Source organism: Camelina sativa, chromosome 11 (genome assembly GCF_030686135.1).
Source record: "Camelina sativa cultivar CO46 ecotype springtype chromosome 11, ASM3068613v1".
Lineage (NCBI taxonomy): Eukaryota > Viridiplantae > Streptophyta > Magnoliopsida > Brassicales > Brassicaceae > Camelina > Camelina sativa.
The window spans coordinates 49241472-49255140 of record NC_141890.1 but is presented as its reverse complement, the minus strand read 5'-3'; the positions used below and the strand labels follow the sequence as shown (position 1 = coordinate 49255140).

Sequence of the window (13669 nt, the reverse complement as noted above, 5' to 3'; positions counted from 1 at the left end):
GAAATTTTGAAATAATATTCGACAAGAAAAGTATATAAAATAAGGTCTAGTATTCCTTTTTTTGTTTTGTTTTTCTTAGTATAATTGTAGAATATATTCCTCTCTACTTTTGTGGGTCGTATACCTCTATGTTTTGTAAATCACGAAAGTAATGGACCTAATCTCTCTACATGCATGGTGCACAATTTAGTTTACGAATTTCGATTCCTTTTTTTTTTTTTTGAATACGATCTTAGCGATTATAGAATATGAAACAAAAATTAAATCATCTCTAACTCCATCTAGTTTAGTTCAATTTCAGTCTCGATTTGAACCTAGATTACATAATATATATATATATATATATATATATATATATATATATATATATTTTAAGCTAAAAAGATAAACAACTCGAAAACTTTATTTGCATGTTACGACTGTTCAACGTTGTCTGTTTCTTCTTCATCATTATCTTTATGAGTTTCAGTTTCAGTAGTAGGCAGAGGCGGTAGCAAATCCTATCACAAGCTCTAATATCCCATCTGTGTCGATTACTCGTACTTTCTGTCCCTCGGGGGCCTTCTCTATGATCTACAAGAGAGTCACAACAAGTGAGAGTTGATATGTTCATATACAAGAAAAATAAAACTGTTAAATGCAATGGTAGATATGTTCATGACAACAGAAACAACAACAAGAACAATGTTGGTGTACGTAACAGAACTTAGTAACGAGGACACTTTTGAGGATGGTGGTGAGGCTGAGAGAGGCGATAGTGCTGCCAGCAGCCAGTATGTAGGCTGCTGATGGATTCGAAGAGTCTAACATGCTTCCTAGTCCTGATGACTCAGCTTCCTAACATTTACAATGCACAGAACCATATCGAAATGTGGAATTTCTCTCTCTCTCTATATATATATATATACGTATAAAATTGAAGTGTAAAGCTCCAACTAACAATCAGATTACGAAAAGGAGATAAATTGGGAAAATAAAGACACGGATCTGTCAAATTGAGATAATTCATGCATGAACCTGTGTTGTTGGCAGCAAGATTGCGCTGGAAAATAGCTTCAAAATCATCACATATGTCTCTTATGTCTTCTATTGACTCTTCAGTGTCCTTGTAGTCCTTCCAGAAACTCAAGCAGACATGAGTACTTCCTATTTTAGTTCATTTTCATATATCCTAATATAGAAAATTAGAAACACAAGTCGAGAAGTCATTACCACCCAAGATAGGTTGTATGCATTGAGCCAGTTAAGGTTTATAGATATCGTGTCTTCCTGTAAATAAAATAATCGAGAAAATTCAAGAAAACAATGTTGGTCAGTTGGTGTACATACAATGAGAGGGAAAGAGATACCAAGTTATATACAATGTTGATGATGCCACCCACTGGGAACAAAGATAACTTCACCGGGTTCTTGAATGCACTCAAGCCAGGTGGTCTGAATGCAAACCATAAAATGTGAATAAGCACGTGGTGAAAAACGAAATTACTGATTGAGGGTAAGACCAGGTGATTTTTTTTACCTTCTTAAAACCGGGGAATTTAGTTTCATTCACCTCTTCAAAGATGTTATAAACACAATTCTTCATGTACCTGAAAAAAATCATCTAACTATAAGGCTAACAACACCTGAGTGAAGAAATGTGGATCACAGACAATTCACAGAAAGGTCACATGACCAATAGGATAAAAAAACACACTTGCCTGTCATAAACAAGATGAATTTGAGGAGGAGGAAGGAAAAGCCATCTTTTTTTACAACATACGTTAGCTGACCAACTATAAGATCTAAATACATCAGCGTGTAGGCAAGAGTTCATAAATCATTAGCTTTCTCCAAAGGCCAAAACACTCAAACAGTTTGTTTGATCTTTTTACTCAGACCTTCTCCACCCATATAAACAAACCGATAATCAGAGCAGCTAATTTGATCATACTTCTGGAAACTATCTCTATCCTCATGCATATGGTAATTGCCAATCATCAGAAAACAGCGGCGGCGTTTGGTAGGCTTTATAGTCTGGATTCAGTGCAATCAACTCTCACATTCATTTACATATATAAAGCAATCTCTGTGCTTCACTAAAGCTAAAGAGAGAGTAACAAGCGTGACCTCAGATATGCACCGGTATAGTTGATGCAGAGACGAGTCGACGACAACAGAACAAAAGAGACTCTCTAACTCGCTTAGAGACTTCCTCGACAAAACGCTGCGTTTAGCCGAAAAATATCTAAAAACGCTGCGGTTAAGGAGCATTCAGAAGGTGAAAAGGTCCCGTAATGGACACGGCCCATTTGTTGGCCCAGTATGTAATGGCTTGCTTACTGTGTATATCAAACGGTGAGGTGTTGAACACCGTATGGGCCAAGATATAGAAGAGTGGAGGTTTTCTGATGGTGTTCCTTTCGAAGTTGAAACTTGAAAAGATTATATGGCTTTCAATAAATTTGGTTTCTGATGGTGTTCCTTTAATTTAATATTAACTGCCTGTTTTCAAGGGCTTGCCTCTTCTGGGAATGAGAATCTCCGATCAAAAGTCGCCGGTATAGTTGATGCAGAGACGAGTCGACGACAAAAGAGACTCTCTAACTCGCTTATAGGCCTGGGCATTCGGGTACCCGTTCGGGTTCGGTTCGGCTATTTCGGGTTTTCGGGTTTAGAGTATAGAACCCGTTTGGGTATTTCTACACTTCGGATTCGGATCGGGTTCGGTTCGGGTATTTAGGGTTCGGATTTGGATTACCCGAAGTTCACAAAATTCAAAATTTTAGTATCTAATTTAGTCTAAATTATTCAATAACACGCAATTTATCTAAAAATTTAGAGTATTTTTTACTCAAATTTACTAATAAACAGTTTAAGTACTTCAAATTATCGAAAATATCTAAAAATCTGAATATTTTAGACACTTATATTATTAAAATTATAAGTATTACTAATATATTACTACTATATATTAATAATGTGGGTATATTCGGATATCCATTCGGATTTCGGTTCGGATCGGGTTCGGGTTTGGATTTTTGGATTTAGAGATATAGAACCCGTTTGGATATTTTACAATTTCGGATACGGATTCGGATCGGGTTTTTTGGATCGGGTTCGGATCAGATCTTTGGATCCGGGTATTTTGCCCATGCCTACTCGCTTAGAGACTTCCTCGACAAAACGCGGCCTTTAGCCGAAAAATATCTAAAAACGCTGCGGTTCAGAAGGTGAAAAGGTCCCGTAATGGACACGGCCCATTTGTTGGCCCATTATGTAATGGCTTGCTTACTGTGTATATCAAACGGTGAGGTGTTGAACTCCGTATGGGCCAAGATATAGAAGAGGGAGGTTTTCTGATGGTGTTCCTTTCGAAGTTGAAACTTGAAAAGATTTATATAGCATTCAAATAAATTTGAAAAACAACAACCTTTAATTTAATATTTAAAATAACATTACTACCATCAGTAACTTGCTTTATATAAGCATTGTTTTAAACAAGCAAAACGAAATGAAAAAATACAATAGTGCTTAAAAAACATAAAAGGCTACAAACTAAAAATTACACAGTGATGACCGACTTGGTAACAATTTCACCGCTCTTTCTTGTAGGTTTGAGATTTTCGTCGAGCTCTACGATTAGAGTATGACGTAAATGAAAACCCGTCCCGAATACTTTCCTCCTACGTTTGATCTCTTCTACCTACAAGATTATATCAAATAATGAAACAATGAGCACTTGGAAAAGTGACAACATGAGACTTTCAGGTTTAATTTTAAGTTACTAACATATATTTATAAATACATTACTCTTCCTTGCAGGTTGGAGATTTTCGTCGAGGTCTACGCCCACGATTAGTAAGACGTAAACGAAGAGGAAAAATCGTCCGGAATGCTTTCCTCCTACGTTTTTCCTACAATATGTATATCAGATAATGAAACATGAGCATTTTTGGAAACATGGGGCTTTTTTAAAAATTTATTTATTTATCTCAGTCCCTACGACTGAATCAACAAGCACACTTTCTATTTTCAACGTTTTAGGGCCTTTCAGCAACAAAACAGAGCCAGTAAACCAATTTCATGCTTTCTATTTTCACATTTGGGGACCCCAACTGTTTTATGAGAAAATCGCATCTATCTGTTGAAAATATTTAGTTTTCATTTAGAAAAACTTGCCTGTCGGAGCCAATGCCCTCGATCGTACTCGAATGACTTAGTTTCCTTCTTCACCTTACGTCTCATCTCGCATACCTACAACATTGTATATGAATGAAACATGAGCATATTGGAAACATGGGACTTTTTTTCTTTTTTATCTCTGTCTGTACGACTAAATCAAGAAGCACACTTTCTTCTTTCAATTAATGTTTTGGGGCCTTTTAGCAACAAATCTTTAGTTAACATTAAGAAAAACTTGCCTCTAGCCAACCCTCTGGATCGTACTCGGCCGAATGAACCTTCTCCCTAGATTGAAAATACCCATTAATATAACCCTCCTGCATGACGACGAGAGTGGAAACAGTTAAACAGGTTAATGCTCAAATGGTTAGACAATGAAACAATGTTAATTAATTATGATACAAGGAGACAGAGAGAGAGAGAGGGATACTTACTTGTTGTGTATGTTCTTCAGTTGAGAGATGCGTCCTGAAATCATCAAGGCTTTCGTAATAACAGAGACACATTTCGCAATAAAATACTGAGGTTGATTCACTTTTACTTTTAACGAACTTCTGAATACCGTGGCTTCTTGCCTCTAGATTAGAGGAAAAAACGTGTACTCTAGTCTCTGAAACTGTGCAAAAAATTTCACTTTTACTGCAATTATGAAGGTGTTCTCTTGCCTCTGAAAGAGTGGAAAAACTTTCAATTTTACTGCACTTGCGAGGAACGTGTCCACTTGTTTCTGATAGAGTGGAAAAACTTTCACTTGTACTGCACTTGTGAAGAACGTGTTTTCTTGTCTCAACTGTGGAAAAACTTTCATTTGTGCTGCACTTGTGAAGAACGTGTCCACTTGTCTCTGGAACTGTGGAAAAGAAACATCGTAATTAGTTTAATGGTTATTTCAAACAGTACTGGATGACCGATGAGAGGACAGACAGACAAACAAACACCTGCAAGTAAGCTTTCCCAGAGCCACTCGGCAGAAGTGAGCAGGGCTCACATTTTGCGAGGCCTACATGAATAGGCCAGAAAAAGCTTGTGTTTGTGCACTTGTAGTAGCTTGACAAGAGAAACTGAATAGATCAGATCCAACCTATCCGTTATGACCATAATAGTAGCCGGAGGAGGAATAGAATCTACCCAAACCTCAATATCTTCATAAATTAGAGTTTCTTTGTAAGCTGTTTCAACAAAGGAAAGCAGCCATTGATCAGTAGGCATAGATGAAATATTTTAAGATGGACTAACCAAATGGACTAACCGTAACCGGTATGCACAACAACGATTCCAGTGGAAGAGAGACCTCGCAGGAGGTGATCAGGGATACGGTTTAGATCGCCAAAGGCAGTGATGGAGACAGGACCAGAGTAGCCAAGATTCTTAAATGCCGCTTCTAAACTCGGCCGGACCCGACGAGCATCATATCCCTTGGGGATCGGACATTCAAACAAGTCCCACCACACCACTATCTGAGCTGTCGCGTATTCAGGCGTCGCCGGGTAGTCCCTTGCCCACTTCTCTGTTACACAGTCAACTACTTTCTCCGTAGGGTCTATAGCCTCCTGCTTGACAGAGAGTGGAAACAGAGGTAGTTGCTCAAAATATAGGTAGTAGACAATGAAACAATTGATATACAAGTATAGAGAGAGAGAGAGAGGATACGTACTTCTCGTTTATGCTTATAACTCGAGAGATGCTTCCTGAAATCTTCAGGGCTTTGGGAATCGAAGTTGCAAGATTTGCAGTAAAGCGTGGCAGATGATAACTCGCCCGTGTCACTGCGCTTCTCCTGAACAAGTGGTGCGCTTCTGGTCTCATCATCCGCGTACCCTAGTAATCTTTCCCAACACCACTCTCTACAAGTTTCCAGGATTGTCATATATTGATACTTGATTGAATAAACCAGAAAAAGGTTGTATAGCGTCCGTTGTTGTAGCCGGGCCAGATCCCAAGCGAAGACAGTGTGCACCTGATTGGATATGATCATCATTGAAGCCGGAGCAGGATTTTGACCTCGCCATTCCACCATATCCGCATACATGAGTGAGTTTGTGCTTTCTGTTCCAGTACAGAGGAAAAAAAAGGATTACTTTAGCTAAATTAACTTATTAACCGTTTGCTTAACCAAAACAAAACAGAGCAAAAACACAAAAAGTGAGGTTAAATGTGCTTTCTGTTCCAGCCAGTACCAAGGAAAAAAAAGGATTAAGTCAGCTATTAACTTATTAAGCGTTTGCTAAATTATTTTACTAATTATTATTTGGGAGTTTATTAAATAAAAGAAATAAACAGAACAGAGCAAAACACACAAAAAAAGAGTGAGGATACTACCGAACCAGTTCCCGTGTCAGTGCTACTTCCAGTTTAAATATATAGAGGAAATTTCCAGAGATCGATAAAATTTGGACTTACCGGGTCTGGTATGTGCAACAGCGACTCCAGTGGAAGAGAGCACTCGCAGGATGTGATCAGCGGTTTGTGTTTGGTCGCCATAGGCAGTGATGGAGACAGGACCAGAGTAGCCAACACTCTTGAATGCCGCTTCTAAACTCGGACGGAAGAGACGAGCATCATAACCCTCTGGGATCGGACAGTCCTTCATGTCCCACCATACCGCTATTTTAGCAGCCTTCGCCGGTTCCTCCCACCTCCTTGAGACGCGACGGCCCATCCTCTAAACCTAAAAATCTAATAACAGACACAAGTCCCTCGATCCGGTAGTAGGGTTTCTTTCTTTTTATATACACCAGACTAAATGGGCCTAATTAAGTCTTTGCAGTTATTTATTTATTTAGCTGTTTTTATAAGAAGGAGAATAAAATTAAATAAAAGGAAAAATAAATGTCAAGATAAATCAAGCCAGCTAAAGGTGAATTCTTTACAAACAGCTTTGCGTCTTCCTATACAAGAAACAAAGGTTAAGAAAACATCTGTTCGCTTGGCTCTCGAAGTCAATTATTCTCCGGTTTGTCTGTCAGCCTCATCATTGTCACACGTAATAATGATACCTCACAGACAGAATCGAAGATGAAATCGGCTCCAAGAGCCAAGCGAACAGATCTTCATTACCATCCATCCAGATCCAATCCAAGCGAACCGATTCTCCGAGAGCCAAATGAACAGATCTTCATAAAATAATAGTAATATTTATCTTCATTTAATATATTACTAGGTGTTATCCCGCAGAAAAACGGGGAGTGAACTTTTTTGATAAAAATTTGTAATAATTTATTTTGTTATTTATTTAAATTCTTTTTCAGTTAAACAAAATTTTTGTTATAATTGTGAAGTAAGTAAAAATATATAATTAATATGTAAAAAAAAATCTTATTTGTTAAGTTTAAATTAGTTTTGATTTTAATAGATTTTTTTATTTTTCTACAATTTATTTTATTTAATATGTTCCTTATTTTCGTTTTTTTAATTAAAAATTTTTATTTAATTAATATTTAATTTTAATTAAGTTTTTCTAATAGTAATTAAATATAATTTTTTACATATTAGTTTTATATTTGTACTTTTCAAATAATATATTAGAATTATTATATTATTTCAAACCGGAGAATAAATGACACTGGGGATTTATATCGTCACGTCACCCTTTATTGATTGAACTCATTGATGTTTGCCTTTAATTTTTCACCTTCCGCCAAATAATATAAGTTCGTAGACAGTAGACACTATTTATGGGCCAATAAATAATTTGCCATTAAAAATCATTAATGGGCCTAACAAATTAGGCCCATACAGATTGAAGAAGAAGCTGCATTAAAATGGTTTATAATTGTGTTGTAAGCCAAACCGAATGTAAAACTAAACCAAAAAGACTTATCTAAGAAGCTGTTATTGAAGCTGTTATTGGAGAGGTGATTTTTAAATCCATATAGAATAATAAATTCTAGAAATCAAAACACATGAATTTTGAAATAACATGTTTTATCCTTGGATTTAAATCCTTCTATTTTACACTTCAAATCCATTCAAATCCATTTAAAACATAATGTGGATTTTGAAATCCAAAAATAAATCATTAAATAAATAACATAGGATTTTAACAAGTATTTATAAATCATAGAACCAATAACACATCATTTTGATAATTATTTTAAAATCAATAATTGAATAACACATGATTTTTGTCTGGATTTCCAAATCCATTAAAATCATAGAATCAATAACCCTCTAAGGCTTTCTTGAGCATTTTTGGATTCTGCTTCGATAGCATCTACAGAAAAGAAATCATCTTACATGTTACTATATAATGAATGCCCTCTATTCAATTTAAGAAACTTGGAGATAGATTCTTTTGGGCAGATAACTTTAAGATGCAGGTGTGCCTAACTCTGACAAAATGTTATTCATATCCTCAAAATGTGGCCAACTCGTCTTGCTTCTTTCCTCAGCCTTGCACTCCTGCAAAACAAACAAAAAAATGTGTAGATCAATCTTATAGTTGCCAATTTTAGAGCTTTTTATCTTTTAAACATAAACATCAAATCAACAGCTACATACAGATTCATATGTTCAAGAGACGAACCTCGTATTTTTGAATAAGTGACGCCCACAGAGACTTGCATTGTCCCGGGCTTCGGTTGAACCCTTCAGCTGATAGATTTGAAGAGATCTCTTCCCACAATGCCATTCTACCTTTCACCACTTGAAATCTACTGTGCAGCTCTCCACGCATTCTGATTACCTTCTTTATCTCCTCCGGTTTCCATTTGTTCTTCCTCACACGTTTTGATGATGACTTAGTTTCAGAATCTGAAGTATCAGATGGATCATTGTCCTCTCTGCTGCTTTCCTTATCCTCTGCTTTAGGCTCCGTATCAGTTACCTTATTCACAGTTTCGGTTTCACCCGGTGAAGGTGGTGATGATGGATTGACGAATGATTTCCAAAAATCGTCTGACTCTTCTGAGGAACTTCCCACGGGCATGTCAACTTCTTCTGTGTACGTTGATGCCGCAGTTTCTTCTTCAGCCAGTAGTCTTGCACTATCAATAATATCATCTGCATGAGTGAAGCATGTTAGATTACATAACTAAAACCCGAATATACACCTACAAATGTGTAAGTGAGACGTTACCTTCCAAAGTCCGATCTACTTCTTTTGGGGCATCTTCTTGTGAAGGTGTTTTCTTTGGTCGACTTCTTTTGTTGTTCCCGTCAACAACTTTCCTTAAAGCTGCAACTCCAGAACCAACACTTGGATCACCAGACAGTCTTGCGCTGACCTCATCAGCTCGTACTGCCATTGGATTTTCAGTGGCTATAACAATGACTTCAGGTCTCTTTCCGCTGTACTTCCTCACAATCTTCCTCAACACTTCGGAGACCGTTCTTTCCATGTGAGACAAGGGACAATTCACAGGACAACTTGACAGAGCAGCATGAGCAGCTTTGTGAAGTGCATCTAAAAGTCTTCCTTTGTCAAGCCACATGCATCGCGTTGTGATTCTTATTTTTCCTTTCAAGGTGTTTTCTGAGACTCCCGGACGCATGATTTCCATGCTGGATTATAGAAAATCATACAAAGAAATGAGTAATTATCTATAGGTAATGCATTTGCAGTGAACTTTAACAATTCAGATTTACCTCAGAACTATAATGCCATCAGAAGAAATTCTGAGTCGTTCATCAATGCATAGTTCGCTTGATGTGCCAAATGCTTTATCGCCATCACTGTACATCAACTGCAGCAAGGCTAGTATTATTCAATATCTTCTCAAAGTCATTTGCCCCATCAAAACAAAACACAACAGTGACAATAAAACCAACCTGCAAATTCTCCCTCCCAAGAGAGCTAAATCCATTGGACAAAACCCTTCTATTTCTCAGGTGAGAAACTCCAAGCATTTCTCCATTTTTAATAACCTGAAGTTGGAGGATGTTAAGAAAAAAAAGTGGAACATTCCGCAAAAGTTGACCTAGGTTCAATACCAGAGACGAAGTGTTTATTTATTTTATATTTCAGAGATAATAAACTGAATATTCCACGAAAATTATGTTTAAAGTTGATCATGTCTCAGAAATTCTGTTTTCATGGTCGAAGCACTTTGTTACCAGATGAAATTTGAACCTATTTCATCAAACTCCTAAAGATGATGTATGCTATCTACCTACCATGAGTATATAAATCTTTGGTGAGAGACTTACAGTAGTGTGTCTAATCCCAGTAGACTTCCCAAGCAACTCATGCTCCTTAAGAAACAAAAGTTCTCCATGTATAGGTAGAAAATGTTGCGGTTTAACTATTTTGAGAACCTCTTCCTTCAAAACAAGGAAAATTTGAAATCATTAGAAACAAAGTTCTCCCCTAGACATTCATCACTTCGCAAATATATAATCAAAACGGAACAAAATATTGCCTTTATTCCTCTACATATGCGCTAAAAGCCTAATTTTGCTGAAGTGAAAAGAGAAAGAAAGGCAAAGCTGGCAACAAAACTTGTATGTATCAAGAAACCTTAGGAGAAAAGCAGTCGCTTACCAATTCTCCACGGTAGGCATGACCAGATGTGTGCAGCATTTCATTCTTACCCATGATAATATTTGGCCCAATATCTGCTATCCGATTCATCATTTTCATTACTCGTGATTCATTGCCTGGGATTACCTTGAGTAAAACATTAGACCGAAAACAGATATCAGCGACCCCAGCCTCCATTTTATTACATGCTCTGAAGTATATACATGTACATTTTCATAAAATATTATCTCTAATACCTTCGCTGAGTAAAGAATTATGTCTTCCTTGGTAAGTTTGAATGCGTGACTACTCCCATATGATGCAAGATTCAGGGCAGCGCGTGGTTCTGCCTGATTAGAGACATTGTCAAATAAGGGTAACAAGTAAATTAGCTAGGAAGTCGAATTAAAACAGCCACTCCACAAGTTGACAAGATTAACTTACTTGTGACCCAGTCGTGACAATCAGCAAGTCCTTAGGCGCATATGCTTCAATGTCTTCGACTTTCACCTGCGTAAACATTACAAAAGGATAAACGATAAACTGAAATTAGAAAACAGAACTTGTTATAATCATCAAACCAACATATGGCAGGTGTTGGCGCATTGTATGTAACAAATTCATTATACAAGAGAAAGGTCTTATACCAGACTTGACGGGTCAATTGGAGCCTTTCCATCCCTCCAAGCTGCCTCTAGATATGTCCTCAACGACATGCCTACAAAGACCTAGATAAAAGAAAGACATACAGAACTTTGTTCTTTTAACTTCCTAAATGAAAACTGATGCCATAATTTGAGGAAATTTTGGTGATAGGACATGAATCGTGAAAGCTGAAATCTATGGGGAAAAACATTGCTACCATGAGTTGGAAAATTATCTACAATCTCGATGTATGAGAGGAAAGACACATACCAACTTTCGACCAGTTAAATCAGCAGCAGCTTTTATACTTCCCAAACGGTGTATATTAGAGGCAAACTGAGTTGTGATTACTCTTCCCTTGGCCGCCATCACATTCCTTACCAGAGCATCTGCTACCACCTTTTCACTAATTGTCCTTCCAGGTGACAACACATTTGTTGAGTCACTCATCATCTGTATAAGAGATGGAAAATTGTTTTAAATTTCTCACCTAGTATTCACTATTCAGTAGTCAACATAACCATTTCAACCTTAGTTTATATGCTTTCAACAGATTACAAGAGTATGACTCTGTACAGAAATCCTTACCAACGTGACTCCTTCTTTTGAGAGTTCCTCCAAAGCTTCACGATCAAAGACTTTTCCATCCAATGGCGCCTCATCAATCTGTTATTAATCAAATTTATCTCATGCAACTTGATGACTATACAAAGGGACGGCAATAATTTATGAAGGGGTTTACTCTACCTTCCAATCTCCAGTGTGAAGAATATTACCATCAGCACAGCGGAGGAATAAACCACTACAATCAGGAATAGAATGTGTAACTGTAATGGGTTCTATCTCAAATGGTCCAGCCATAAATCTCCTTCGAGTGCTAAATGTCTTAAGTCTAGATTGAACAAAGATTCCGTGCTCCTTCAAGCGTTTCTTTATAAGCTATTGCACAGACAAACAAAAAGTTTTGTGAGTGTAAATGCAAAGAGAAGATTAAACGGTGATATGACATATGCAACTAAAATGTCTGTAAATGGCAGTTCTAACTGATAAGAACGCAAGCTGGGTTACATACATTTGGAACTGAAGCTATACATCTAAGCTTAGTAGCTGTTAAGATAAAGAAGACTTATTGAAAGAGAAAAGTAAATGTCAAGAATTAAGGTGTAAATCACCTCCATGGTGAAGGATGATGCGAATATCGGTGTATTAGGGTCCAACGCTGGGATAACCTGCTCATGAAAAGAGTATTGGTTAAGGAAAAGGGCAGAACAAAAATGGATAGAGGAAAAGAACTGCTCAACTGTTAATTAAAAAAACAAAACCAACTCCATCTGCAAATGGTCTATGGGTTATTATGGCTTTTTTCAAGGAGTGGAGGAAGACTTTACCCAAGGCAACGCACCAATGTGATCTTCATGACCATGCGTTATAACAACAGCTTCAATCTTGTGTTTCCACCGTCTGATAAACCCTGTGTCTGGCATTATTTTCTGGACACCAGGCTCATCGTAGCTGTAACATTATACAGCAACGTTTTCCCAAGAAAGTTAACACTAACACATAGGAAGAAGAAAAAGAAAAAAAGAAGGATCTCGCCAATATAAACAAGAGGACTTACTCAGGGAACATAATACCAGCGTCGATTAAAATGTAACGATCATAGTTTCCAACAAGCATACAGTTCATTCCAATCTCACCAAGGCCACCAATGGGAAGAACACGGAGAGGCGGTCCATCGGTTCCTTCATAAAACTGTTCCATTTTACGTTTGACAGAGTCCTCCATGCTTTTACCAACTCCTTCTGGTCGACCTGATCTTCTACGCGGTGTCTTAGAGGAAGAAGATGTGCCTGAAACAAGAAGAAAACATAACACCAGAATCAACAATTATATAAGAACAAAGCAACTCAATACGACACATAACACACAAAATTCAGAGACTATACTCGCACAATCAGAGTGATAATCTCCAAAGAAACTATATATAAATCGCCCCTATCAACCTAAAATATCAAAAAGTTTCAATTTTTATTCTTGTACCAATTCATTAGAGTAGTAGTGGAACACTTAAACTGTATAAAAAAACCAGGAACACAATAGGAAAAGGAAGAGGAGAAATGAAACAACAGACCAGAAGCAGGAGCAGAAGTGACAGAACACGAAACGGTAGACTTAATTCGAGAGATTGGCCGGAATGTGAAAGTGTAAGGACAAAGCGAGAGAGCACTAAAGGCTGCCATTTTCGCTGGTCTGCCAACATTAGAATAGATAAAGGACGACGAGAAACCAGGTTTCATCGAATGGAAGCGAATTGGAGAGAGAGATGCGAGAGAAGAGGAAAACTATTATCTGTGACTGTAAAATCTTTCTCTCTCTTATCTCGGATGGTAGAGACGACGA

At 37.3% G+C, this 13669-nt stretch overlaps 2 protein-coding genes and 1 long non-coding RNA gene across 14 annotated transcripts; all 3 read right to left on the bottom strand.

The window, feature by feature from the left end:
- Positions 1-1212: 1212 nt before the first annotated feature.
- On the bottom strand, positions 1213-1599 carry LOC109127669 (uncharacterized). The gene is made up of 3 exons (XR_002034220.2): positions 1520-1599; positions 1350-1434; positions 1213-1269 (listed from the first exon to the last, which is right to left on the bottom strand). It is a non-coding gene; the product is annotated as an uncharacterized LOC109127669 (long non-coding RNA).
- Positions 1600-3396: 1797 nt separating this feature from the next.
- Positions 3397-7414, bottom strand: LOC104726956 (uncharacterized). 12 transcript variants are annotated; one of them, XM_087473561.1, is made up of 11 exons: positions 6565-7414; positions 5819-6210; positions 5414-5714; positions 5299-5333; positions 5103-5211; positions 4727-5014; positions 4599-4632; positions 4404-4481; positions 4162-4236; positions 3772-3896; positions 3397-3685 (listed from the first exon to the last, which is right to left on the bottom strand). In XM_087473561.1, the coding sequence occupies exons 1-5, from the start codon at positions 6821-6823 to the stop codon at positions 5149-5151; spliced, it is 1050 nt and encodes a 349-aa protein (XP_087329687.1). In that variant the 5' UTR covers positions 6824-7414; the 3' UTR covers positions 3397-3685; positions 3772-3896; positions 4162-4236; positions 4404-4481; positions 4599-4632; positions 4727-5014; positions 5103-5148. The 12 variants fall into 12 exon arrangements, with proteins under 12 accessions (XP_087329687.1, XP_087329689.1, XP_087329688.1 ...); XM_087473563.1 differs by having other exon boundaries at positions 3788-3896; XM_087473562.1 differs by having other exon boundaries at positions 3793-3896.
- Positions 7415-8243: 829 nt separating this feature from the next.
- Positions 8244-13658, bottom strand: EMB2746 (RNA-metabolising metallo-beta-lactamase family protein). Its single transcript, XM_010445937.2, has 17 exons — positions 13401-13658; positions 12888-13119; positions 12658-12781; positions 12442-12498; positions 12017-12208; positions 11858-11935; positions 11540-11722; positions 11272-11352; positions 11069-11134; positions 10882-10974; positions 10646-10771; positions 10312-10425; positions 9934-10029; positions 9751-9848; positions 9242-9666; positions 8690-9165; positions 8244-8565 (listed from the first exon to the last, which is right to left on the bottom strand). Exons 1-17 carry the CDS (start codon positions 13564-13566, stop codon positions 8473-8475), a joined length of 2700 nt encoding a protein of 899 aa, XP_010444239.2. The 5' UTR covers positions 13567-13658; the 3' UTR covers positions 8244-8472.
- Positions 13659-13669: the final 11 nt, after the last annotated feature.

Excerpts from the sequence above, each read along its gene's own strand:
- LOC104726956 (XM_087473552.1), bottom strand. The coding sequence starts at position 6,823 with ATGGGCCGTCGCGTCTCAAGGAGGTGGGAGGAACCGGCGAAGGCTGCT. Across the intron at positions 6,211-6,564 it reads TGTTGCACATACCAGACCCG|AAAGCACAAACTCACTCATG; the intron begins GTAAGTCCAAAT and ends GTACTGGAACAG. Across the intron at positions 5,715-5,818 it reads GTTATAAGCATAAACGAGAA|GAGGCTATAGACCCTACGGA; the intron begins GTACGTATCCTC and ends TCTGTCAAGCAG.
- EMB2746 (XM_010445937.2), bottom strand. The coding sequence starts at position 13,566 with ATGAAACCTGGTTTCTCGTCGTCCTTTATCTATTCTAATGTTGGCAGA. Across the intron at positions 12,782-12,887 it reads GCTGGTATTATGTTCCCTGA|CTACGATGAGCCTGGTGTCC; the intron begins GTAAGTCCTCTT and ends ATAATGTTACAG. Across the intron at positions 11,353-11,539 it reads ATTTAACTGGTCGAAAGTTG|GTCTTTGTAGGCATGTCGTT; the intron begins GTATGTGTCTTT and ends TCTTTTATCTAG.